At 48.0% G+C, this 25,311-nt stretch overlaps 1 protein-coding gene across 2 annotated transcripts; it reads left to right on the top strand.

The window, feature by feature from the left end:
* The first annotated feature begins 711 nt into the window (after positions 1-711).
* gramd1a (GRAM domain containing 1A) lies at positions 712-23,944 on the top strand. Of its 2 annotated transcripts, none has more exons than XM_060065322.1 (19): positions 712-1,153; positions 7,674-7,881; positions 8,207-8,227; positions 9,275-9,359; positions 9,559-9,662; positions 10,672-10,767; positions 10,965-11,045; positions 11,529-11,644; positions 11,900-12,164; positions 12,332-12,485; positions 13,151-13,297; positions 13,778-13,896; positions 15,050-15,192; positions 15,584-15,687; positions 20,431-20,658; positions 21,184-21,259; positions 21,560-21,661; positions 22,498-22,618; positions 22,954-23,944. In XM_060065322.1, exons 1-19 carry the CDS (start codon positions 1,035-1,037, stop codon positions 23,053-23,055), a joined length of 2,391 nt encoding a protein of 796 aa, XP_059921305.1. In that variant the 5' UTR covers positions 712-1,034; the 3' UTR covers positions 23,056-23,944. The 2 variants fall into 2 exon arrangements, with proteins under 2 accessions (XP_059921305.1, XP_059921306.1); XM_060065323.1 differs by lacking the exon at positions 712-1,153 and adding an exon at positions 6,057-6,335.
* Positions 23,945-25,311: the final 1,367 nt, after the last annotated feature.

The following is a 25,311-nucleotide window of genomic DNA, read 5'->3' as shown; positions in this document are numbered from 1 at the left end:
AATATGAACATTTTATGATTTATTTATGATCACAATCACAACAAACACAATTAATTAATGATAGGCATGCATGAAGAAATGTAGTAGTAACATAATTTATTTGACAGTGCTTGTGACAATGCATGCAGTTTAACCCACCACCAGATGTCCCCATATGTCCTTCCTTCACATCAGGCCGAACTCAGAAACCCAATATTTTGCATCAAAACTTGATTGTGATCAAAATATGAACAATTTAGTTCGTATGTTAGGGGGCATGGACCTCCATGTTTATTTGTTTCATAGTCGGTGTATCATATGGACTGATTACTGATAATGGCCTATACATTCAGAAGAAGCAGTGCATTCTCCGGTTCCTTTTACGAGACGCAACACCCTGGTCGGTGCGTTGAAGGGTTTATTTAAAGTAAAATAACAATTGCGTTTGATGTCACATCGACTTTAATTAAAGTCAAAGTAGGCCTAACAACAATCGACACTTCCTCGAAATTGCCTTCTCCGCTGTTTCCAAACAGTTACTTCTTGGGCTGTTCCATAACTTTATCCGTAGGGGGTGTTTTGCATTTCTTGGCGCGAGTAAATTTATATTTCGATGATAACATGTGTATGAAAACCTATTCATATAATTTAAACTAATTTTAAGAAAATAGGTACGTCTTTCGGATTCATTTGAGAATAGCTCAAATTATATAATATAAGAGGTTGTAATCTCCCCCCAGCACCCTGTATGGTACAGTCGTCCCGAGACAAAAGCTCTTCTCTGGGTTTAAACCCAGTTAGCGAACTTTTGTAAAGTTTTGTATGTCTCGGCATCTAGTTGGACGATGCATTTTTTTACCGAGTTGTTTTTAATTTAACGATGGATACCAAATCGTTACTTCTCCTCGCTGGGAATGTTAACTCGCCGTAACGTTATTCCTCCTAATGTGGATTGTATCTGGCTATCTTGTTAGCTGGCTCGGCTAACCGTTAGCCTACGCCGGTAGATGCTTTTCCAGCCATGTCGAAGGTGATTTTAATGGGGAAGCTCGACCATGCTGATGTGTTCCTCTGAGAAAGGTGATTTTAATCTGACTCCCCGGACCGTGGCGCGGCTGGTCCTGGAGGCCGGGCAGGAGCACCGACATGGGGGAGGAAACTCATCCAACGGGAGGTACGACCTTACCCCAACCCAGCTCACTAAACTTCCCTTTCTGATTCTGGGGCCTTGACAGTTTCTACACAGTTATTAAAGACACATTATTATTATTAAACACACTTTTAATGGCGGGTGTTGACGGTAGTTTGCCTGGCCTCTATTATATAATATTATTATATCATATTATACATTGAGGAGATGAACACACACACACACACACACACACACACACACACACACACACACACACACACACACACACACACACACACACGGCATGTGGCTTGCTGTTGGTGTGATATGTCAAGTGTATAATATTCAAAGTTATCACGGCGGGTAAACACGACAGTGTTGAGATTGCTTCTTGTTCAAACAGAGGAAAGCATAAAGGGACTACTTGGTCGTTGGTTTTACAAGTGTGTGATTTTCCTCTGCGCCGGCTCCCTGCTTGATAACGATAGTTTGGACACCTGCCCTGTGAAAAAGTATGACACACACACACACACACACACACACACACACACACACACACACACACACACACACACACACACACACACACACACACACACACACACACACACACACACACACACACACACACACACACACCCATGGAAGGAGCATTGTGTGTTTTTGTGAAGACGGTTCAGCGAATGTTCAGACCTGAAACAAGGACGATGATAACTGTAGTGTCCAAATGGTTGTGTTTCTGAGATAAAGCCGGAAGAGAGAAATGACTTTTTAACATTTATTATGAACGCTGTCTAATAAACACTCAAAGGATAATTCCAGTATTTTTCAAGGTGGACCCATTCCATCATTTCGGCTCAGAGTGACTAATGCTATATATTATTTTTTTTATTGATCAAAATGGAGCAAGGGTGCTAAACCCTTGAGACCGTTAAAAGTGCCTGTTTTTGCCACTGACCGGCTCACATTCTTGTTGTAGAGGTCAGGTAACGTCCTTAAAAGGATCCCTTGAGATTGTGTCCAACAAAGCCTCGCTCAAGGAGGACTCTTGGATCTTTGAATTGCGCATGGAGTTGTTGCAGGAAATTGCCATCCAATCGCAACCCTCCTTCACCCAAATCCTTTGAACAACACTTGAGCCACGTTTTCTGTAGTCAAACACAACAAACTCTTGTTGGCCCTCCTCGGTCAAACTGTCACTCGCGTTTCCACCATTTTCTTCCTGCAACAACTAAATTCCTGCTTTTCTTGGTTTGACAAAATGACAAACAAACTGGATCATGCATGAAAGGTAAAGGAGAACTATTTAGTTCTCTGTAGGGATCCTTTCCATAATGTTGTCAGACACTGATAACAATCTGAGCTGGTTTGTGGCTGAAACCAACTTTTTTTGTGGATTAACATGGAGCTGTGGTTCCATAGGGCAAAAGCAACCCACCCAAAATGATGGTAATATAGGGTCAAGGAGAAAAATTGTGTGTGTGTGTGTGTGCGTGTGTTAGTGTAGTTTTGTTGGCTTGTAGTAGTTAATCTGAGGATTTTAAGGCCCGAGTATACTTGTAACAAAATTGAAAAAGGTGTATTATTCACACTGACCACATTTTATGGCCAGTAGGTTTGGGACCAAAACAAATCATTGCTGCCTGCAATTGTTATTTGGTCACTTATATATCGTGAATGATTACTGCTCATCTCAACACTGCTCGCTTCAATGACCTGCCCACACATCATACTAACTATTGTACCCTGTAAAAATTCCTGTGTTTGACAGCAGTTCAATAGCCAATGTGAACACACCTACTTCAATCTAGATTTAAGTATACCATGGGCTTAAAAGTGTTGTTGTGTTATCCATATGTCACTTGCAGTATCTCTGTCCCTCAGGTGTTAGCAAGGTTCCTTAGGTCTAGTCGGGACCAGGTGTTAGCCAGGTCCACAAATTCAAGGCAGGACCAGGTGTTAGCCAGGTCCATCATGGCTCAACCCAACCCCCTCCCCTTGCTCTACATCCTGCCCCCGTCCTCCAAAAGTGAGTCCTGTGCCGTGTTCCAATACCCGTACTGTCCGCACTTACTAGCCAAATATTGAGTACACAGTACGTTCCAATTCAGATCCGGCGAAAAGAAGTATACTTCAAGGACCCGGATGCCGTACTCAAAACGGGCTAGTCGTGAAGTGTGGATCGAAGGACACTCCCCGTACTCAACGGCAGCCATCTTAGCTACGTAGCGGAAGAGGCGGAGCCAGGCTGAGCCAAAGTCGGCGCAATTTCCACGTAGCCTGCATTAATAGTCATTTTGTAGTTTTTATAGTTTTTATAGCTGCTAGGCGTAAAGAGTTCACCGTTCAAAGCGGGATGTTTATTGCGGGGGAGGAGCCGCGGCGGCAGTCGTGATCGTCATTTCCAGTAAGTGCACCACAGAGTACTCGATTTGGAACAGCACTCACATCTGAAAAATTAGCGTACTCAAGTGAGTACGGATAGTGCAGATAGTGTACTTCCTTTAAGTGTACTCATGGAAGTACGGGTATTGGAACACAGCCCCGGTCTCCTTTCCTAAGCCCCGCCCACCACCACACCTCTAGCCCTGCCCACCACCACGCCTCTAGCCCCGCCCATCATCCCAGCCGGCAGGGAGGGGATGCTTGGACAGCTGCCATGGGAGGGTGGAGTCAGCTCCACCCCCTCCTTGGCGTTGCCAGTTGAGGGGGAGGAGCTTGTCTAGGAGCTCCTCCTCCTCCAACCACCTGTCTCCTCCCCCAGTCAGCAGCCCCACTGGTCCCTCAGGGGTTTACTCTGAGGGACCAGTGGGTTTAGTGCAGACAGAGGAGACGGGTTAGTTACTGCAATATCCCCTCGGCCAAATAAAAGTTCTCTCAGACTGAAGACTGGTGCCTCTCGTGAGGGGTTAGGGTTTTGAGGATGTAGGGTTAGCATGTAGGTTAATCCCTTTGTTTACACACGCAAGAAGTGCTTTAAACGTCTGACACCCATTTAGAAAAATGCAGCTCATGTCAAACAGGTAGGGCCTTGTTTACATCATTTACGCCCCTCACACATAGTCCCTGGTTATTTACTGGGATAACTTTTCAGGCACCTTCTTTCCATTTCTCCCTTTCACACATAGCAATGCTTGAATAGATGGGCTAAGGGCCAGTCCAGTATTATGCCACCCTGATGGATGCCGGCCAAAGTTAAACTTACGGACTGAGAGTAGATCCCATCCCATCAAGCAACCCACTGACAAAGAGAGAAATGAAGCGAACGAGGGCTTGAGCCAATTCAATTATTCTTTGTTTTATTTAAACTGCGGTTGGCAGGCCACTCACGTGAGTTCAAAAACTTCATTAGGCAATTGGAATGTTTGTGCACCAATTATTAAATTGAAATGACATCTTGAGCTTTGGGTTACGTTAAATGTCCCACTGAACTCAATGGCAGGATTGATCAACTGTCGTTTTTTCGTATTTTGAGAAATTTGAAACCGGGTCCCGATCCAGATGCCTAATTCACACAATAACACACATTCGGAAAGTCTTCTGGAAGTATCAAAGTGTGTGTGTGTGTGTGTGTGTGTGTGTGTGTGTGTGTGTGTGTGTGTGTGTGTGTGTGTGTGTGTGTGTGTGTGTGTGTGTGTGTGTGTGTGTGTGTGTTAAAACATGGCTATCCAAATAGCTGGCTATCAGAATAAGAACTTCCTACAGCTCTGTCTGGCGAATCTACCCCCGTTCTGTAAATGAAATGGGACAAGACTTGTGGATTCATGAGATAACACCCAATCTGTTTAGAGGGCTCTGTTGTCTGCACACATTGGGTCATGCTGTATAGTTTTTGTCACGGATCTATGAGACAAGGTGATTTCGTACTTGTCTTACTGAAAACAAACCCATACGCTCATGCACAACACTGGAATGTAGGATGGCGGAAGCCTATACCCGAGAGGCAAGTTAGGAGGTTAGGAGAGAGGAGAATAGGAGGCTGTTTCACCCTCTGTATGTTGTGGAACATGGAGGTATCACAAGGACATCCGGTTCCATGTGATACGGCCTCCAACCATGTTACTCCTCAGGTTCAATTTTGCATGTAAAGAGCTGTTTATGTTATTACTGTATTATATCATATTATATAAGCATTTCAATCTTTCCCTCCCTCCTCGTCGGACTTGCTAATATCTGGGGGCGGGGCTTAGCATGCATCGTATCTCGTCATCCTGCCTCTACATTATGACCTCACCTCTAGCCAATCAGAGTGGCTTGTATTTGTGGTGATGTAATTGCAGCAGCGGTTTGTTCTGACAAGCAGAAAGCTTCACTCTACTGACCTGCTTCTTTTTTTAGTCAGGGTTAGCAATCCAGGGTTTAACCTGGTTATATGGTACACAGTCTAGGGTTAAACTGTACTAAAGGTTGGGTTTAAACCTGTTTTATATAGTCCAGGTTTAAACCACTCTCAATACTTTAGGCATGGATTGCTGATCTACTGTTTATATGGTATACACCAGAATGACATTTACATAATGTTTATCCTTGAAGTTGAGACGGAAAACGGTCAACGCAAACAATCAACAATCAAATATAGCTAGAATAGCTAAAACAAATGTTTGTGTCCAGTCGGTCCGAAACATCGGAGTAGGCCGGTTCACTAGATTATAGAAGATTAAGAGGTTCTAATCCGGAGGATGACCAGACGACGTGTTGTCTGTGGGCGTGGCTTATGACAAGTTAATAAACGTGCTGTTTATCAGGACGTAAATAAATGGATTATGACCCCATGTAGTCTATCAGTTCATTGTTTGAATTGACTGATTTAATTTCACGGAATCTCTTTGTCCTGCTGAGCCTCTTTTGTGCTATCTTTCCCCTGATTAAAACAGTGTCTAGCGTCGCAGTTTTCATCATGTTTATCACCCCCCAATGCGGCGATCCCCCCGCCCCCTCCACCTCCCCCACCCTACTGGCTCCTCCACCTCCGGGGATTACAGATAGGAGGAAGCCTGTTGTTAGCGGCCACGGAGCGGGCCTCCGGTAACCGGCAGCAAGCGACAGGACTGTGCTGCGGGGTTGAGACTCCGTTGGTTGGGGCGGGGGGAGTGATGGAAGGGCTTTTCTCCGTGAGCACCGGGGCTTTGTGAGGCCGCGGACAGCGCCAAAGGGTCGGATATACGGCGGCGTGCGTTGAAGGTGTGAATACGTTAGCGAGCAGCGTGCATAACACCATGTTCGAGTAAGTAACGCCTATAGTTTCAATATGAATGTCGCGGTTATGTGGAGAGAATTGCCATGTTTTTCTTTTTTCTTTTCTTTTTAAATGTTCCATTCAATGAATCAGTCGATGTGATGGCGAGGTGTCCATCGCAGCGGGTGTAACGTTCTGGTTGGAGAGCCCATCCTCCCTCCTCATCTCACTGACAACATCAGTATTTTAAATGAATGTGGACTGGGCCGCCGTGGCCCATCTTCACTTCTCCACAGCACCTGAGTTAATTATAGGGTTTGAGCCACACAAGTCCGTATATAACGCCGTTCTGTTAACATAATGAGGGGTTTAAATCTCGGTTTTACTTAGCCGGGTGAGGCCAGTGAAGATATATTAATGTGAAAGCATATTCGCCCTCTTCAAACGTTAGTTTATCCAGTCGGGCTATTAGATCGTCTAATTGCAGTTAATAAAGGACGCTTCGGATCGTCGGAGAGAAGCTCTTCCTCGATGCTTTTGAGCTGCCCTAGTTCTCAGCACCGCCACCGTCAGTTGAGAGAAAACTCAAGCCTAATTTGAATTTGATTAGCATGTAGCCGGATTAGTGTTGTTGTAATGTAGTGTTAGTGTTGTTGACATGTGGGGTTAGTGTTAATAGCATATAAGGTCATGTTATTTGGGGTGAACTAAAGGAAACATTTTTGCAGGGAACAGTTAACGTTAATAATTACAAGTAAAAAATGTGTACTCCTTATGAAACTATACATTGCTCTGCTAAATGCAGAATTCCTTCTGTCAACAGCTGACCGCTGTTGGAGATACACATGGCTTGCTGGTCATGTTGACTTTTTTGGGTTAAATGCAGTTTGTCACGGCCCCAGGAGAGCAACCTATATTGACCCATGCAGACACTATTCTAGTTATTGTTTTCACTTCATTCTATAGCAACAGCAAGATGATGCAACCTGATCTTGCTTGGATCTCAACTTTTCTTTGTTACACCTGCATACTGTACGGTTAAAACTCAAGCCCTCTGGTCAAATCCATAAAAAAATATTTTAAATGTTGCCTTATTTATGTTTCTTAAAAGGTAATGTCCTCATAGTGTCTTCATTATTTTCCCTGTTGTTGAATTCCTCTGTTTGGGCTTTTAATTCTCCCCTCTCTTTTAAAGGGAGGTTCAATAGTGTTGAGGGGAGCGGGGTCACTCCAGTGATGTTGTTGATTGCTCTGATGCTTTTTGTTTGATGGGCTGTATTGTGGTCTTGCTGAAAGTGTGCATTGGACCAATCAGCAGCGGGTATTGCGTCACGTGACACGGACTCCACGTGACTCCCGCTCATGAGGTTGTGTGTCTGTCCGCAGCACGGCGAGTAACTCCCCCCGGAGTACACCCGGCAGCTCCCCCTCCCTGCGCCGCCGGGTGCTGGGAGGGGGACGGAGCAGCGAGACTGAGGGGGGCGGCGGGGGGGAGAAGGGAGCGGTCGAGAGCCCCCTGCCCTCCATCCCCTCCGGCTCTTCCCTCGGCTCGGCCTACCCCCTCGCTTCACGCCACTTCAGCCGCAATGCCAAGGTGAGCACCATCCCACATGCCTTTCACCCCCCCCCCCCCCCTGCCTTTCTACTGGGAGCTGCGTGATGCATTCTGGATGTTGAAGTCTGATAGCGTGGCAAGCACATTCTGTATTTTTTTCTGGTACCATGGCTAGCACATTGTGTATTGATGCGGTAGCATTCCTAGACAATTTGACACTTAGTCTGATATAATATCTAGTATGTTTTTTTTATTAATCTGATGGCATGGCTACCATGTTCCTTATGATTCTGATAGCGTGGCTACTTTGGCTAGCACATTCTGTTTTTAGTCTGATAGAAACTGTTTTTTCTTTTCTTTGCAGAAGATGCAGAGCTGGTACAATGTAAGTACCCAGGAGTTGCGAAGCAGTTCCCAAGAATTCCATTACTTTCGAGTGCAACGCAGCAAAGGGCTTGCAACCTCGTACTGCAGAATGGTTTGCTTTGCACACGCGTCTGAAACACATGCCGGATACCTGAGCTAGGCAGAAAACTGAAGCTGTGTGGCATAAAACAGTGCTAGATTGCGTTAAAAGATACTTTGCGTAAACTTTCTCATCAATCAGCAAGATCTAAGAACCTTTCTAGTGGGTATAAGACCTACGCACCTACGAGTGGATTATGCTGTTGATACCACGGCCACTTGTGAATCATTGAAACCTTATGGTGTTGATTCATTTCTTTGGCCTACTATTGTTCCTGGAAACAAGAAGGGCCAGACCAGAAGCACATATGACTGTATGACTGTATGATTATTTCCTGGAACAAAAAAAAAAGAATATAAACGTTAAAAACGTTTACCTTACTTCTGCAGTATATTGAGAAGATCTTGGTAACAACCTGACCGTCCAATGTGAGTCTTATCATCCAGACTAAAGACTACATTAGATTTCCATACTGGGCGATTTTCGCCTTTCCACACAGCGCCATCTGGGCAGCATTATCACGTTTTAAAAGTCCCCGTGTTAAGGCCCCATAACCTCCAGTCATGTGGACGCAAGGCAAAACCTCAGCAAAACTTCTGTTTTATTAAAAACCTCCCGCGTCGTGTGGGTGGTATTCGCAGACATTTGAAATATTAATCAACCGTTACTGGCAGATGCAGATGGATGCTTAAGGTAGTATCCCCGTGTCAGTGGTTGAAAAGATGCCAGTAGGCCAATGTAAGAGTCGAAAGAAAACTTTTGAGGACAACGTTATCTTTGTGATCTTGGTAAATGATAGTATGTCCTGGGTAAACGGGGTCAGCTTAGCTAAAGGACGGCTGGCCAGACGATGTGAGTTGAGGACATTGGTTGTTGAGTCTCCGGCCACTGGAGGATGTGTGGTCCGAGTGGTCTGCTTCCAGCGCTGTACGGGACATTGGTGACCCTTCCTCTGCCCTCCCTCAGGTCCTCAGTCCAACATACAAACAGAGAAACGAAGACTTCCGGAAACTCTTCAAGAAGTTACCAGATATGGAGAGGCTGATAGTTGGCAAGTCATGCACCCCCCCACCCTCCCTGACCCATACAAATTCTCAGTCCATGGAGAGGACATTGTTCATTTGTGTGTGTGTGTGTGTGTGTGTGTGTGTGTGTGTGTGTGTGTGTGTGTGTGTGTGTGTGTGTGTGTGTGTGTGTGTGTGTGTGTGTGTGTGTGTGTGTGTGTGTGTGTGTGTGTGTGTGTGTTCCAGACTACTCGTGTGCACTTCAGAAGGACATCCTCCTCCAAGGTCGTCTCTACCTATCGGAGAACTGGCTCTGCTTCTACAGCAACATCTTCCGCTGGGAAACCACTGTGAGCGCACTTCCTTAAACACGCCACCACACTTCCTGTCCTGCATCACAGTTGTGATCTACATCATGTACACAGTATAACGACAGGGTGGCGAATAGTAGTATTGGTTGTGTGACAGTATTATTCACTTTAGAGTGTACCATGGTAAAAGGTATACTAGGGGTGCCTCAGACTTACGGTTTTCTATGGTCGTTTCAAACAGATGGTTATTATTATGTTAGTCGTTGTCGCACAGGTATCCAAAAAAAAAGGTATCGGATATTTCTTTGAGTTCCAGGGTTGAGGGAGTGTTATAGAATAATACTGTTAAGATTTAAATTTTGGAGCTCCATTGTGCGATCTGCTAATGTTAATAGCGATATCCGGGACGGTTAACCCTATGGTACAGATATTTGTGCTTAATAATACCATTACAGTTTAAAAAACGACCACGGCCAATGGCAACTTTGTGATACAAACCGTGTCGCCGGTTACTCTTTGTACTCTAAATTGGGGAATTATTTCAGTAACCCACAAAATGTTGGGCTCAATGGCTCTTCAACAATGCGTCACGTGGCATTAAGTGGTATTGGGTGGTTGTATCAGTAGTTGTACGAGTACATGAGCTACAGTATCAAGTCAGGGTACCGGTATGGTGCATATCGGGGGTTGGCACACAGGACGCGATGTCCGCCGACATCTGCTGTTCTGTGAATTTGAAAACGTTACTTCCATGAGAGCCCTCACAGCGCCTGTAGCTTCCAGCTGGGCTCAAAACCCTTCCAGCCCCATCCATTTCTACCATTTATCCCATCAACTGAACAAGACCTCCAATCGAATCATCCGACATGTGTTGTGCTATTTCTGTTTGTCTACTTCCCGACGCTGACGATTAAGGATAACGGTGTTAGTTAGGTTACAGTGTGTACTATGTGTTTGAGATCACCATCAAGTTGCAAGGTAATGTGTACAGTATTAGACCAGGTTCATGTGTACATTATTGGTAATATTAATGTTGTTCTGTGCTCAGATCACTATCCCGTTGAAAGATGTTACCAGTCTGACGAAGGAGAAAACGGCCAAGCTGATTCCTAACGCTATCCAGATCAGCACGGACAGTGACAAGGTACCCGTTCAGGCCACTACTACTACAGACTAGACCAGTACCGTATAGACCTCAGCAGACCGGTTCAGACCTCTACGATAGACTACACCAGTACAGACCAGTTCATGCCATACTGGTAAAGACCAGACCAGGACTAACGGAATCTCCAGGCCAAAAGTTTTTTGACTCGCTCTCCCTCTGTCTCCGTCTCTCTGAAGCACTTCTTCACGTCGTTCGGCGCGAGGGATCGAAGCTTCATGATGATCTTCAGGCTCTGGCAGAATGCCCTGATGGACAAGGTACCGCCTCTCTCCCTCTACAACTCCGCCGCTCCCTCCATGGACGGCTACAGCCGGGTTCTGTCGTGGTGTCAATGTTGCTTCTCCCTGTAGACTCCCTCCTTAATTTTCTCTCCTCCTCTCTGCGATATACTGGCATGTTCACACAGACCCTGTCGAAAAACGTAGTGTTCACCAGCCTGTGTTAACACAGCAATTTAGCTTTCAAGTTCTCGAGATGTTGACGAGTAGTGGCACACCGTCCACTGATGTAATTGTGCATACATTTATTTTAATAGTGTATGTTGTGTTAAGACTCTTTCTTCTATGAAGCTATGTATTAATTGTCAATTTTTTTTTATACAGTGTGTTGCAGTCTCTCCTGAAGAGCTGTGTATTAATGTTCCTTCAGACTGTGTGTGGTTGACTGTCTGCTATGTGTTGTAGACTCTGTTGCCTAAGGAGCTGTATACTAATCATTATTGATGTGTGTGTGTGTTGTAGACTCTCTCTCCTAAGGAGCTTTGGCACATCGTTCACCAGTGTTATGGAACCGAACTGGGTCTTACCAGCGAAGATGACGACTATGTCTCGCCTCTCCAGCACCTCAACGGCCTTCTGTAAGCCCTTCCGCTGAACTGTCAGCCAATAGGACACGGAAAGATCGCCTGTCATCCAATAGAATACTACTCGATATCCTCTGTGTGTTAATCAGTAAACAGTAAATGCAGTGTTTTTCCTGTCCTCCCTTTTACTCCTTTCTGTCCTCCCCTCTTTCCTCTCTTCTACTTTGTTATCCCTCTTCTCCTCTCTCTCTCCTCCTCCTCCTCCTCTCTCTGCCATCTTTTCATTCTTCTCTCTCTCTCCCCCCCCAGACCTGGAGAGGAGTCCGAGTCGGTGTCCGACCTGCTGGAACTCGGCTCGGCCTCTCTCCCGGGCTTCCCTCCCTGCGGACCCCTAAGTCCTCTCGGGGAGACTCCTCCCGGTTCCTCGTCCCACCTCTCTGTGGAGGAGGTGTCCTCGCTGTGTCGCAGACGCAGTTCAGAGTCCCTGGAGGCCGGACACTCCTGCTGCCCCCCCATGATGCCCCCTGCTGTGCCCCCCAGCTCCTCTGCCCCCACCTCCAGTGCCACCTCATTCGTGAGTACCAGCTTTTTTCCGATCTCCCAGTGGTGCTAACTTTCAGCGTCATTGAACAAACACCGTTTTTTCGGGGTCCACGCCAGTCTTCCCCCACGTCTTCATGGGACACGCTGGTCTACACGGAGCTCCCCTGGTAACCATAGCAGCACCTTCTCTCCCAGCAGAATCTGGAGGAGGCCTTGGATATTCCGGTGGAGTCGATCAATCACATGCTCCCCCCTTCGACCAGCAGCATGGGAAACCTCTCCTCATTGGATGTTACCAACGACGACGAGCTGCCCACCGACCTCAGCAACTCCTCCGATACCCAGGAAGAAAGTCAGTTCCCTACCCCTACTTAGTCAGTACCCCTACGTAGGCGATACCCCGTCCCCCATGTAGTCAGAATCCCATCAGCTACTTTGTAGCCCCCCTTCAAATATAAATAGCTCGAGTTCCGCAAAGGGATGTAAAAATATGGCCCGTTCACCACATTGGAACATATTTACAGAACAGCAGTCCTCAAACAAATCATTGTCCCAAAAGTATCCCACACAGGCTATTAAAAGACTGTCCTTGTTGCTATCAGTGACTCCCTCAACCGATTTCTGCCTGCACGACCCAGGCAGTCATTTAAATGGAATCAAAGTTGACATGTTTAAAGCTCTTGTTTGAAACACAGTTGTTTTTGTTTGTTCAGCCGGTTCTTTGTTTTACTAGTCAGCGCTTGAGCTTTAGTACAATCCATTTAAATTCTCCCTTCCATTACATCTCACTGCCCCCCCCCCCCCCCCCCCCCCACCTTGGTAAACACTAACTCAGTACTCCTTCCACTACTTAATCAATACCACTGATTTGGAAGTGTTTTGTCTAACTCGTGTGTGTGTGTGTGTGTGTGTGTGTGTGTGTGTGTGTGTGTGTGTGTGTGTGTGTGTGTGTGTGTGTGTGTGTGTGTGTGTGTGTGTGTGTGTGTGTGTGTGTGTGTGTGTGTGTGTGCCGCCTAGGTGAGGTGGAGGCGTTCTGTGCTGACCTCGCGGGGCGCGTGCACGTCAACCGCGTGGTGTGCATGAGCGTAGACAAGCTGCACGACCTGCTGTTCTCCGCCGACACGCAGTTCCTCCAACACCTGTTCACTCAGAGACACTTCACTGGTACACACACACACACGCCTACACGCACCTCCTGTACACAGTATGGCCTCCGCCACGGTGGGACTGTTCTGTACACGTCTGTCTGTGTCCGTCAGCAGGACTTCCCACAAAGTTGAGCATGAATTAGCAGCAGATCTGCTGGGTAGGTTGGATATGCACCAGGTAACAACTGATTCCCTTTTCCCGATCGATCAGACAAAAGGTTGATGCGTGACCCTTGGCGTGACTTATCTAATAAAGCCGTCTTTTTGTGTAACCTCAACAAAAATGGTACACATGTGTTTAGTATATGCTACACGTGAACCCCCTAAGATGGCGCAATGTGATTGGTTCGCTATCTCGGGACATTGGGCAATAATATCCCAAGATTCGAGGTATCAAACGCAGGCTAATGGGGTGCATATTAAATAAAGCTGATACTATATTGAATAGAGGGGGCCCAAACATGAGTCATTTGCCTCGTCTCCCTCCTCCCTGCAGACCTGACGGTGGGCGAGTGGCAGCTTGACGCGGTGGGGAACAGCAGCCGCGTGCTGAGCTACACCATCTCCATCAACAACCCCCTGGGCCCCAAGACGGCCCCCGTCGTGGACACTCAGGTCTGCCTCTCCTGCTGCGAGATAGATAGATTTATTTTTAACACGCTTCCTCTTTTTGCGCCCTACTTCTTTGATTGCGACTAGGGCCCCTTCATGTCGGGTTTTGTACTGCTCTGTTTCTCTTCTCTTTTTTTTCTCGGGGAGGAAATGCAGAAGGGTTTGGCACTGATTGCAGTACGGCGGTTTGCTGTGTCATGGCCGTTCGGCTTCCCATGCCCGAACGAGTGTGCGCTGTGGGGAGTCTAACCTTATTCGTCGCCGTGCGTGAGCTGCGCGAGCATGACGTAATCACGGATGGCGCACGGTTCATAGGGGTTACTCGCCTCGGAAATGTTGAAGCTCTGCACGTCCACCCCAATGTCCGGGCCAAAGGCCTATTAGAGTGTCCCAATGTTTTTCTGTGTGGTGAAAGTGAGAACGATGGCTGATCTACGTTTACCACTGTTATTAACGACCCCTCGTTGGAAAGCTACTTGACTCACTTGAGCCATGTTTAGTCGTGACACCAGTTCCCTCTATATCAGGAGCCCTTGAACTAGGGAGGGGCATTTCATTGCACTCGCTGGTATTCACTCAAAAGGAAATGTATTTCAGCTGGCTATGAAATTTAACATGTATGCTGCGATGTAGCTTTAGTCACTCTGACCCAGTAGCATCCACGTTGATGCTTTTGATACCTTGATGACAGTGTAGCCCTTGGAAATAAACTCCATTGGGTATGTTAAGTTATTTAAAAAATACCTGAAAGAGACTAACCCTAGACACAATTTCTCTTTCTTTGAGTATGCAATGGGGACAGCGCACTCAAACAGCCATACAAAAATAAAACACCAGCAAACACTCCATACATTGAGAACCAAATCATGATTAGCATTATTTTAATGACTGTTGCACTGCTGTTAAATACGGTGATTTCAAAATGTTACAATGCTCCTTGCAATTTGCAGGCTGTTTGTTAAGTTATGTGAGTCGCGTTGAGACACAACACTAGGGAAGTGTCGGAGCTTCCCTGTCGGAACTTGACTAGTTAATCCCAGCGCCCTGCAAACGGTGGCGATCCAAGCCCAATCCAGCGCTTCGATTCGGTGGCAAACCTGCTCTTAAGGCCCTGTGCTAACACAGGGCCTCAAAGCGACCCCCGTTCTGATTCCAGAGCCTGTTGAAGAGCAGCTCCCAGGGCCATTGCTATGTGGTGGACTCTGAGGTCATCACGTCGGGCATCCCTTACCAGGACTACTTCTACACCATCCACCGATACATTCTGACCTCTCTCGGCAAGAACAAGAGCCGCATCCGGTACGCAGTTACAGTGCCCTCTGACCACCTGTATTGCCTTTGTACCCCCCCCCCCCTGTATTGCTGACTGACCCCAAGTATAGCCTACTGACCCACAGTACAGCAAACGGACCCCCAGTATAGCCTGCTAACCTTCAAGTGAACTGACCCCAAGACAACAGTCAACTGACCCACAGTACATCAAACAGACCCCCAGTAAAGCCTACTGACCTTTAATTGAACTGACCCCAAGACGACAGACAACTGACCCCTACTGTAGACTTCTAATCTCCAGTGTAGCCTTCTCACCCCAGTTGGAACCTACTGTGTTGTAATTGTTGTGTGGGTTTGTGTGTGTGTGTGTGTGTGTGTGTGTGTGTGTGTGTGTGTGTGTGTGTGTTCTTCTCCTCAGAGTGTCGTCTGATATCTGCTACAGGAAGCAGCCCTGGAGTCTGGTCAAAGCTCTGATTGAGAAGAACACCTGGAGTGGTATCGAGGAGTACTACAAACACATGGGTGAGCTCTTAATTCTACCGGTTATCGCCTCTACTACAGACAGCCTGATGTTATTGTGGTACTAACAGACCATTCAACACATGCAGTCTTACCTTGCTATGTTCCGGAAGATTTCCTGCACAAAGTCATGTGTGAATGGAAACTGGGGTCGATATTCCGGGAAACATGCACCGGCAATTAGCCTGCTCAAGGCAAATTGCCGGTGGATATTTATTGAGCTGTGCACTGCAGGTGCAGCTGTGTTGTGCTTGAAAGCAGTAACCTTGCCGGGCAATGAGGGACATAAGGGGTTGGTCCATCGGACCTTAGGTGGAGCAAGCTAACCAATCACACGACTCCACTGAAGACCTGTTTGAATCCGTGTTAACGCGCCAATGTTCCTCAGGTGATCCAACTTATAACATCAAAGCAGCATCTTTTGCATGTATTTTTTTAATGCCCGGTAACTGTACATGTGGCAGGATTAGGGAGATCCACTTTGTCACCCATAAGGGCTGCATTACTGCCCCCTGCTGGCCGGTCCCTTGGCCCATCTGCGGGCATTGCTATTCCAATGTGTGAAAGGGTGCAAGACGGAAGTCTACCAGAAAGGAGTTGCATGTGATAAGTGATGATCACTAACGTGAGTGTAGTACTTATTACTACTGGTGTTCATTACTACAGCGCAAGGGATGAGCCTTGTACTAATTACTACCTCTGGCATCGTCTTCTACAAATAGCGAGTTGTGATTATGGTAATCATTACATTATTCACTCATTACTACCATGTTATACTCTACCACAGCACAAGGTGTGAGCGTAGTACTTATTACTACCTGTTAGTTTAGAAACTTTAGATTCTCTGCCCGGGTCGGGTTCTATACCCGACCCGCGGGCCGGGTCGGGCCACCGGGTCGTTCACTTGACTGGGTAGTAGTCCGGTGACTTGTCAACCCCAGCGTCTTGCGTTGCTAAGCGACGTCACCGTCTTTACGGACAAATGATTTCTCTGCTGATCAACACTACGAATGCTGGTAACGAATAAATTGTAAAAAGACACGCCGTGTGAAGTTATTTTTCCGTTTTGGAAAGTAGCCGTGTAATAAGTGGGGTCATGTGTAGAACGTCGCCGGTCATTGTCGAATATAAGCCCCTTCAGGGCGAAGCAAGACACCTTCGCTGCACGTCGGTCGGTGTACTGTTCGCCCTGGCGGGGCTTATTTTCCCGATAATGACCGGCGTTCTATACATTATCCCTTACATATATATTTAGCAGAGTAGACCGAGTAACAAATGTGTACAAAGTTACATATGTATTAAAAACCCACAGTACAGCAAACTGACCCCCAGTATAGCCTACTAACCTTTAAGTGAACTGACCCCAAGACAACAGTCAACTGACCCACAGTAAATGTCGGGTTGAAATCGGGCTCGGGCTCATAATTAGGGTTAATGTGTCGGGTCGGGCCGGGCTCGGGCAGAACGTGCACGTGCTCGGGCAGAACGTGCACGTGCTCGGGCAGAACGTGCACGTGCTCGGGCAGAACGTGCACGTGCTCGGGCAGAACGTGCACGTGCTCGGGCAGAACGTGCACGTGCTCGGGCAGAACGTGCACGTGCTCGGGCAGAACGTGCACGTGCTCGGGCAGAACGTGCACGTGCTCGGGCAGAACGTGCACGTGCTCGGGCAGAACGTGCACGTGCTCGGGCAGAACGTGCACGTGCTCGGGCAGAACGTGCACGTGCTCGGGCAGAACGTGCACGTGCTCGGGCAGAACGTGCACGTGCTCGGGCAGAACGTGCACGTGCTCGGGCAGAACGTGCACGTGCTCGGGCAGAACGTGCACGTGCTCGGGCAGAACGTGCACGTGCTCGGGCAGAACGTGCACGTGCTCGGGCAGAACGTGCACGTGCTCGGGCAGAACGTGCACGTGCTCGGGCAGAACGTGCACGTGCTCGGGCAGAACGTGCACGTGCTCGGGCAGAACGTGCACGTGCTCGGGCAGAACGTGCACGTGCTCGGGCAGAACGTGCACGTGCTCGGGCAGAACGTGCACGTGCTCGGGCAGAACGTGCACGTGCTCGGGCAGAACGTGCACGTGCTCGGGCAGAACGTGCACGTGCTCGGGCAGAACGTGCACGTGCTCGGGCAGAACGTGCACGTGCTCGGGCAGAACGTGCACGTGCTCGGGCAGAACGTGCACGTGCTCGGGCAGAACGTGCACGTGCTCGGGCAGAACGTGCACGTGCTCGGGCAGAACGTGCACGTGCTCGGGCAGAACGTGCACGTGCTCGGGCAGAACGTGCACGTGCTCGGGCAGAACGTGCACGTGCTCGGGCAGAACGTGCACGGGCAGAACGTGCACGTGCTCGGGCAGAACGTGCACGTGCTCGGGCAGAACGTGCACGTGCTCGGGCAGAACGTGCACGTGCTCGGGCAGAACGTGCACGGGCAGAACGTGCACGGGCAGAACGTGCACGGGCAGAACGTGCACGGGCAGAACGTGCTCGGGCAGAACGTGCTCGGGCAGAACGTGCACGGGCAGAACGTGCACGGGCAGAACGTGCTCGGGCAGAACGTGCTCGGGCAGAACGTGCACGTGCACGGGCAGAACGTGCACGGGCAGAACGTGCACGGGCAGAACGTGCTCGGGCAGAACGTGCACGGGCAGAACGTGCTCGGGCAGAACGTGCTCGGGCAGAACGTGCACGTGCTCGGGCAGAACGTGCTCGGGCAGAACGTGCACGTGCTCGGGCAGAACGTGCTCGGGCAGAACGTGCACGTGCTCGGGCAGAACGTGCACGTGCTCGGGCAGAACGTGCACGTGCTCGGGCAGAACGTGCTCGGGCAGAACGTGCTCGGGCAGAACGTGCACGGGCAGAACGTGCTCGGGCAGAACGTGCTCGGGCAGAACGTGCACGTGCTCGGGCAGAACGTGCTCGGGCAGAACGTGCTCGGGCAGAACGTGCACGGGCAGAACGTGCACGGGCAGAACGTGCACGGGCAGCGAGGTGTGATTTATAGTACTTAATACTACCTGTGTTACCCTCTGCCACAGAGAGCGAGGTGTGATTTATAGTACTTAATACTACCTGTGTTACCCTCTGCCACAGAGAGCGAGGTGTGATTTATAGTACTTAATACTACCTGTGTTACCCTCTGCCACAGAGAGCGAGGTGTGATTTATAGTACTTAATACTACCTGTGTTACCCTCTGCCACAGAGAGCGAGGTGTGATTTATAGTACTTAATACTACCTGTGTTACCCTCTACCACAGAGAGCGAGGTGTGATTTATAGTACTTAATACTACCTGTGTTACCCTCTACCACAGAGAGCGAGGTGTGATTTATAGTACTTAATACTACCTGTGTTACCCTCTGCCACAGAGAGCGAGGTGTGATTTATAGTACTTAATACTACCTGTGTTACCCTCTACCACAGAGAGCGAGGTGTGATTTATAGTACTTAATACTACCTGTGTTACCCTCTACCACAGAGAGCGAGGTGTGATTTATAGTACTTAATACTACCTGTGTTACCCTCTACCACAGAGAGCGAGGTGTGATTTATAGTACTTAATACTACCTGTGTTACCCTCTACCACAGAGAGCGAGGTGTGATTTATAGTACTTAATACTACCTGTGTTACCCTCTACCACAGAGAGCGAGGTGTGATTTATAGTACTTAATACTACCTGTGTTACCCTCTGCCACAGAGAGCGAGGTGTGATTTATAGTACTTAATACTACCTGTGTTACCCTCTGCCACAGAGAGCGAGGTGTGATTTATAGTACTTAATACTACCTGTGTTACCCTCTGCCACAGAGAGCGAGGTGTGATTTATAGTACTTAATACTACCTGTGTTACCCTCTGCCACAGAGAGCGAGGTGTGATTTATAGTACTTAATACTACCTGTGTTACCCTCTACCACAGAGAGCGAGGTGTGATTTATAGTACTTAATACTACCTGTGTTACCCTCTACCACAGAGAGCGAGGTGTGATTTATAGTACTTAATACTACCTGTGTTACCCTCTGCCACAGAGAGCGAGGTGTGATTTATAGTACTTAATACTACCTGTGTTACCCTCTACCACAGAGAGCGAGGTGTGATTTATAGTACTTAATACTACCTGTGTTACCCTCTGCCACAGAGAGCGAGGTGTGATTTATAGTACTTAATACTACCTGTGTTACCCTCTGCCACAGAGAGCGAGGTGTGATTTATAGTACTTAATACTACCTGTGTTACCCTCTACCACAGAGAGCGAGGTGTGATTTATAGTACTTAATACTACCTGTGTTACCCTCTACCACAGAGAGCGAGGTGTGATTTATAGTACTTAATACTACCTGTGTTACCCTCTGCCACAGAGAGCGAGGTGTGATTTATAGTACTTAATACTACCTGTGTTACCCTCTACCACAGAGAGCGAGGTGTGATTTATAGTACTTAATACTACCTGTGTTACCCTCTGCCACAGAGAGCGAGGTGTGATTTATAGTACTTAATACTACCTGTGTTACCCTCTACCACAGAGAGCGAGGTGTGATTTATAGTACTTAATACTACCTGTGTTACCCTCTGCCACAGAGAGCGAGGTGTGATTTATAGTACTTAATACTACCTGTGTTACCCTCTGCCACAGAGAGCGAGGTGTGATTTATAGTACTTAATACTACCTGTGTTACCCTCTGCCACAGAGAGCGAGGTGTGATTTATAGTACTTAATACTACCTGTGTTACCCTCTGCCACAGAGAGCGAGGTGTGCAAGCTGGAGACTCTGCTCCAGTCCGAGGTCTCCGTGGTAACCAGCGGTGAGGCGGGCAGCATCGACAGCATCCAGGGTCTGTCGGCGCTGCGCCGCCGCAAGCGCCTGGGCTCGCGGCGGGCGAACGACGCGGAGAGAGAGGGGCCGACCGCCGCCGGCTCGCCCGAGCGAGGAGAGCGAGGGCTGGGGGACGACCGGGACCGCAGAGACAGCGGTAAGTGGACCGGAAGCACACACACACACACACACACACACACACACACACACACAGGAAGTAGACCCCCACACACAGGAAGTAGACCCCCACACACAGGAAGTAGACCCCCACACACAGGAAGTAGACCCCCACACACAGGAAGTAGACCCACACACACAGGAAGTAGACCCACACACACAGGATGTAGACCCACACACACAGGATGTAGACCCACACACACAGGATGTAGACCCACACACACACACACAGGATGTAGACGCACACACACAGGATGTAGACCCACACACACACACACAGGATGTAGACCCACACACACACACACACAGGATGTAGACCCACACACACACACACACAGGATGTAGACCCACACACACACACAGGATGTAGACCACACATAGGGCCCACCACATATTACTGTGACAATCCCGTCACCCAATCAGCCACCCGCCACAGCTTTTAAATGATGAATAGTGCCAAAAATGAAGCCGATTGGTTAACAGTTGTCACTTGATGTTGTTGTAGCTCACTACCGCAGCCAGGGGGAGCACTCCACTGGACACACCAGCGTCTCCACTATGCTGCTCATCGTTAGCTTCATGTGAGTACCAGCCGTGCGACAGGCTTCGCTCTACTATCATGCTAGTAGCACGCTACATATGCAAATATCAAGTCGTATGTATTGAATGTGTCTGTTCAGTTCTATCTCTCTCCATCTATCTTTCTGCTGCGTAGGATCTGTGTAAGGTACTGTCAACCTGAATGAATATCCTTATACCTAATGTGTTTGTAATGTTTGAATTGTTAGCCTTTTCAGTGTTTTGATGCAATTCCATGGTGACCACACTCTTCAGTTCTTTGGCATGGAGTTTAACCTCTGTCTCTCTCTTACGTCTCTCAGTCTGGTGGTGTTGGTCGCCCTCAACGTTCTGCTCTTCTATAAACTTTACTCTCTGGAGAAAGCTGCTCACAACCTCGATACCTGGAGCTCTGACACACACAGGTACACAACAGAACCTACACACGGGTACACAACAGAACCTACACACGGGTACACAACAGAACCTACAGACAGGTACACAACAGAACCTACACACAGGTACACAACAGAACTTACACACAGGTACACAACAGAACCTACACACAGGTACACAACAGAACCTACACACGGGTACACAACAGAACCTACACACAGGTACACAACAGAACCTACACACGGGTACACAACAGAACCTACACACAGGTACACAACAGAACCTACACACGGGTACACAACAGAACCTACAAACAGGTACACAACAGAATCTACACACTGGTACACAACAGAACCTACACACCCGGAGCTCTGACACACACGGGTACACAACAGAACCTACACACAGGTACACAACTGAACCTACACACCCCTCCGGGTGTGTAGGTTCTGTTGTGTACCTCTGACACACACTCGTGCTCAAGTACACACACAGGGCTCTCGCGCCTCGTGCCCACTGCCTCCGTCCGTTGACTTTGAGTGGGGACGGACGCGCTTTGTGCATTGTGCATTGTGGATCCGTGCGCTGAAGGCTCCGTCAAAAAGTTGAAAAATGTTCAACTTTTTCGGCAGCGACGGATCCGTCATCCAATCAGATCACGTATGCAAATTTGAGCACTGTGACACTACTCGGGCTCGGACGACCCTGGGAACCTCCCCCATCCGTCAGCCACGCCTTCTGAGTCCTTTGACTGGCGGTGCAGTGGGCACGAGGTGTCAGTGCTACGGATTTGTCTGAGGGGGAGGTTTGGTTCCCAGCCCTGTCAACCTGTGTTTAACAAACGGGTGTTCCCTCTCCCCCCTAGCCCCTCCCCCCAGACCCCAGCTGATTGGCTGCAGGTGCTACAGCTCCAGCGGAGGTTCCACCAGAACCAGCTCAACAAGTGGCAACAGATCCTCTCATCCTCAGTCTCTCTGCTAGACCAGGTCTGTCTCTCGACCCGTCTGCCTGTCTCCTAGTCGAGGTCTGCCTCTCTACCTGCTACACCATGTCTGTCTCTACTTGTCATTCTGTCTCTCTATCTGGCGGACCAGGTCTGTCTGTCTGTCTGTCTCGACCTGTTCCTGTTCTTCTTGTTCTTGTTCTTGTTGTTGTTGTTCTTCTTCTTCTTGTTCTTGTTCTTCTTGTTGTTCTTGTTGTTCTTGTTGTTGTTCTTCTTGTTGTTCTTCTTCTTGTTGTTCTTGTTGTTGTTGTTCTTCTATGTATTTGTAGCAGTAGTTTGCTAAAGCCCCCCCCTCCTTTCTGCCCCCCCTCCCTGCAGATGAAGAGGTCTCTAGAGAAGCTACAGCAGGGCATCCCGGTCCCCGAGGTGCAGCAGGACTCCCCCCCGCCTCCCCCCACAGAGGGCCACCCCGACCCCTGACCTCCCGGCCCTCCCGAACTCTCTGAGAGTCTCTGCCTCCACTGGCAGGACCACTGCAATAAACCAGTCTGGACTGGGTCTGGTCTAGTCTCGGTACGGCTCCGGACTAGTTCCGGTCTGTATCTCCTCCACGCGACCATTTGGGGTGTTGGACCTTCTACAAAATATCACTCTGCTGCCTAACTCAACCACACACACACACACCCGCCGACACACGCACACAGAGACACACTGCGTCTGTGAGGACCTGAGACATATCAAAACATTTCAGATGAACTGACTTTCCGGAGTCGTCTCCCTTTAAGAACGTGGGGCGTGGCCTACGGGCCGCGAACAGTATTTATTTCTTGATTATTTCATGATTATTTTGTATAGTGAGTTTCTTGAAGCTCTGGTCGGACGTAGCAATAATGACCTGACGTTCTAGAACCTTGAGGGGGGGGGTGTGTGTGTGTGTGTGTGTGTGTGTGTGTGTGTGTGTGTGTGTGTGTGTGTGTGTGTGTGTGTGTGTGTGTGTGTGTGTGTGTGTGTGTGTGTGTGTGTGTGTGTGTGTGGACTAAAAAGGGAACCATGTTACAGCTTCACCTCCGATCTGGATTAGTTACATTATACACTTTATTTAAAGACTTCTACCACTTATATCTCTAGCTCTCTTCCGATCTCTCTCTCTCTCTCTCTCTCTCTCTCTCTCTCTCTCTCTCTCTCTCTCTCTCTCTCTCTCTCTCTCTCTCTCTCTCTCTCTCTCTCTCTCTCTCTCTCTCTCTCTCTCTCTCTCTCTCTCTCTCTCTCTCTCTCGCAGGACCGTTCTGATGGTTGTCCGTATTATTTATAGTAAAAATATGTTCTGATTGTACAGCAATGAAATGTGCTAAAATATGCAACAACCCTCTGTCTCTTGTCTTTCCTTTTTTATTTGTTAACTTTCAAAGGATCCAAACCAAACCAAAAGTAGAGCTACCAACCCTTCATAGAGAAGAGCTATTCATCCCATCTTTAAGAATGGAGGTTTCAGAGAGAATAGCGAATCGAGCTCTCTGCATAGAGAAGAGGGCTTTGTTCGTTCCTTTAGAGCAGGGGTCGGCAACCCTAGGCACGTGTGCCACCACTGGCACGGGGCAGCATAATCATTGGCACACTTAAAAGAAAAAAAAAGTATTATTAAAAAAATTCACAGCACAATGCGGCAGCATAATCATTACTACCGATTTCTTTTTCGCACTTTATTCTGTTTTGGGCATTTCCTCCCAGTGCAAATATGTTAATTAGTTACAGAAAGCAATGTTCTGAAATGGGATCAATTAATAGTTTTTAAACCTATGTTGTGAGTAATAGAAAAGAAAATATTTAAAATATTGTTGCAAGTGGTGTTGTTGCAGTATGCATCGCCTTCACATGGTTTTGCATAGCTGTACATGTGTTTAAAGATATTGATGTGGATGGTTTCAACATTCTCATATATTCTCGTTTTTTACATTTCTCACAGTGCAACTATGTTTTTTAATGAGTTTCTGGAAATGGTGTTTTAAGATAAGGACATATGTAATTATATTTGTAAGCCCATGTAGCAAATATAACACCCAAAAAAACATTTAAAATGTTGATGCATGATTGTGGACTATATGGAAATAGTACAATTCCAGGTCTTCTGGAAATGTTTTTGGTCGCTGTGTCATAATTCAGCTTCATTTTTTATATATTGTTGCTTAAGGCACACTCATTAACGAGAAAATGTCAAACTGACACTGCATGTTGAAAAGGTTGCTGACCCCTGCTTTCGAGCTTTCGTTCCTTCAGAGAACCATCTCGGCTACCCCAGTACATCAAATATCCCAGAGCCGTTCCTGGCCAGCACCTCCACCGAAAGCAGTGGACCAACATCAACCGCCTGAGAACAGGTGTGGGACCACGCTTCGGAGCAGCCATGCTGAAGTGGGGCATCACAGACGGTTCCCAATGCCAGCGAGGAGACCCCCATACAACCTGTGGAACACACCCTAACCAGCTGCCCCAAATACCGGGCCCTGAACGGCGAGCGTGGTCTGATTTAGGACGCTGGACTGGCTCGCCTCTACAGAAATGAAGGTCTAAGGACGTACGACGGAAGAAGATTCCTTCAGAGAATAATAGCTCTCTCATCCCTTCATAGAGAGCACCTCTCATCCCGTTGAAGAGATCGGAGCTCCTACACGCACTAAACCGCAAAAATCAACTCCCCAGTCATTTGCCTGGTGGACTGTACCATCTGGTGGACTATAC

Source organism: Gadus macrocephalus, chromosome 11 (genome assembly GCF_031168955.1).
Source record: "Gadus macrocephalus chromosome 11, ASM3116895v1".
Taxonomy (NCBI): domain Eukaryota; kingdom Metazoa; phylum Chordata; class Actinopteri; order Gadiformes; family Gadidae; genus Gadus; species Gadus macrocephalus.
This window is presented reverse-complemented; position numbering and strand designations above follow the sequence as displayed.

Coding starts and splice junctions, on each gene's coding strand:
- gramd1a (XM_060065322.1), top strand. CDS start 1,035: ATGCTGATGTGTTCCTCTGAGAAAGGTGATTTTAATCTGACTCCCCGG. Junction 1,154..7,673: donor GGAAACTCATCCAACGGGAG/GTACGACCTTAC, acceptor GTCTGTCCGCAG/CACGGCGAGTAACTCCCCCC. Junction 9,360..9,558: donor TATGGAGAGGCTGATAGTTG/GCAAGTCATGCA, acceptor TGTGTGTTCCAG/ACTACTCGTGTGCACTTCAG.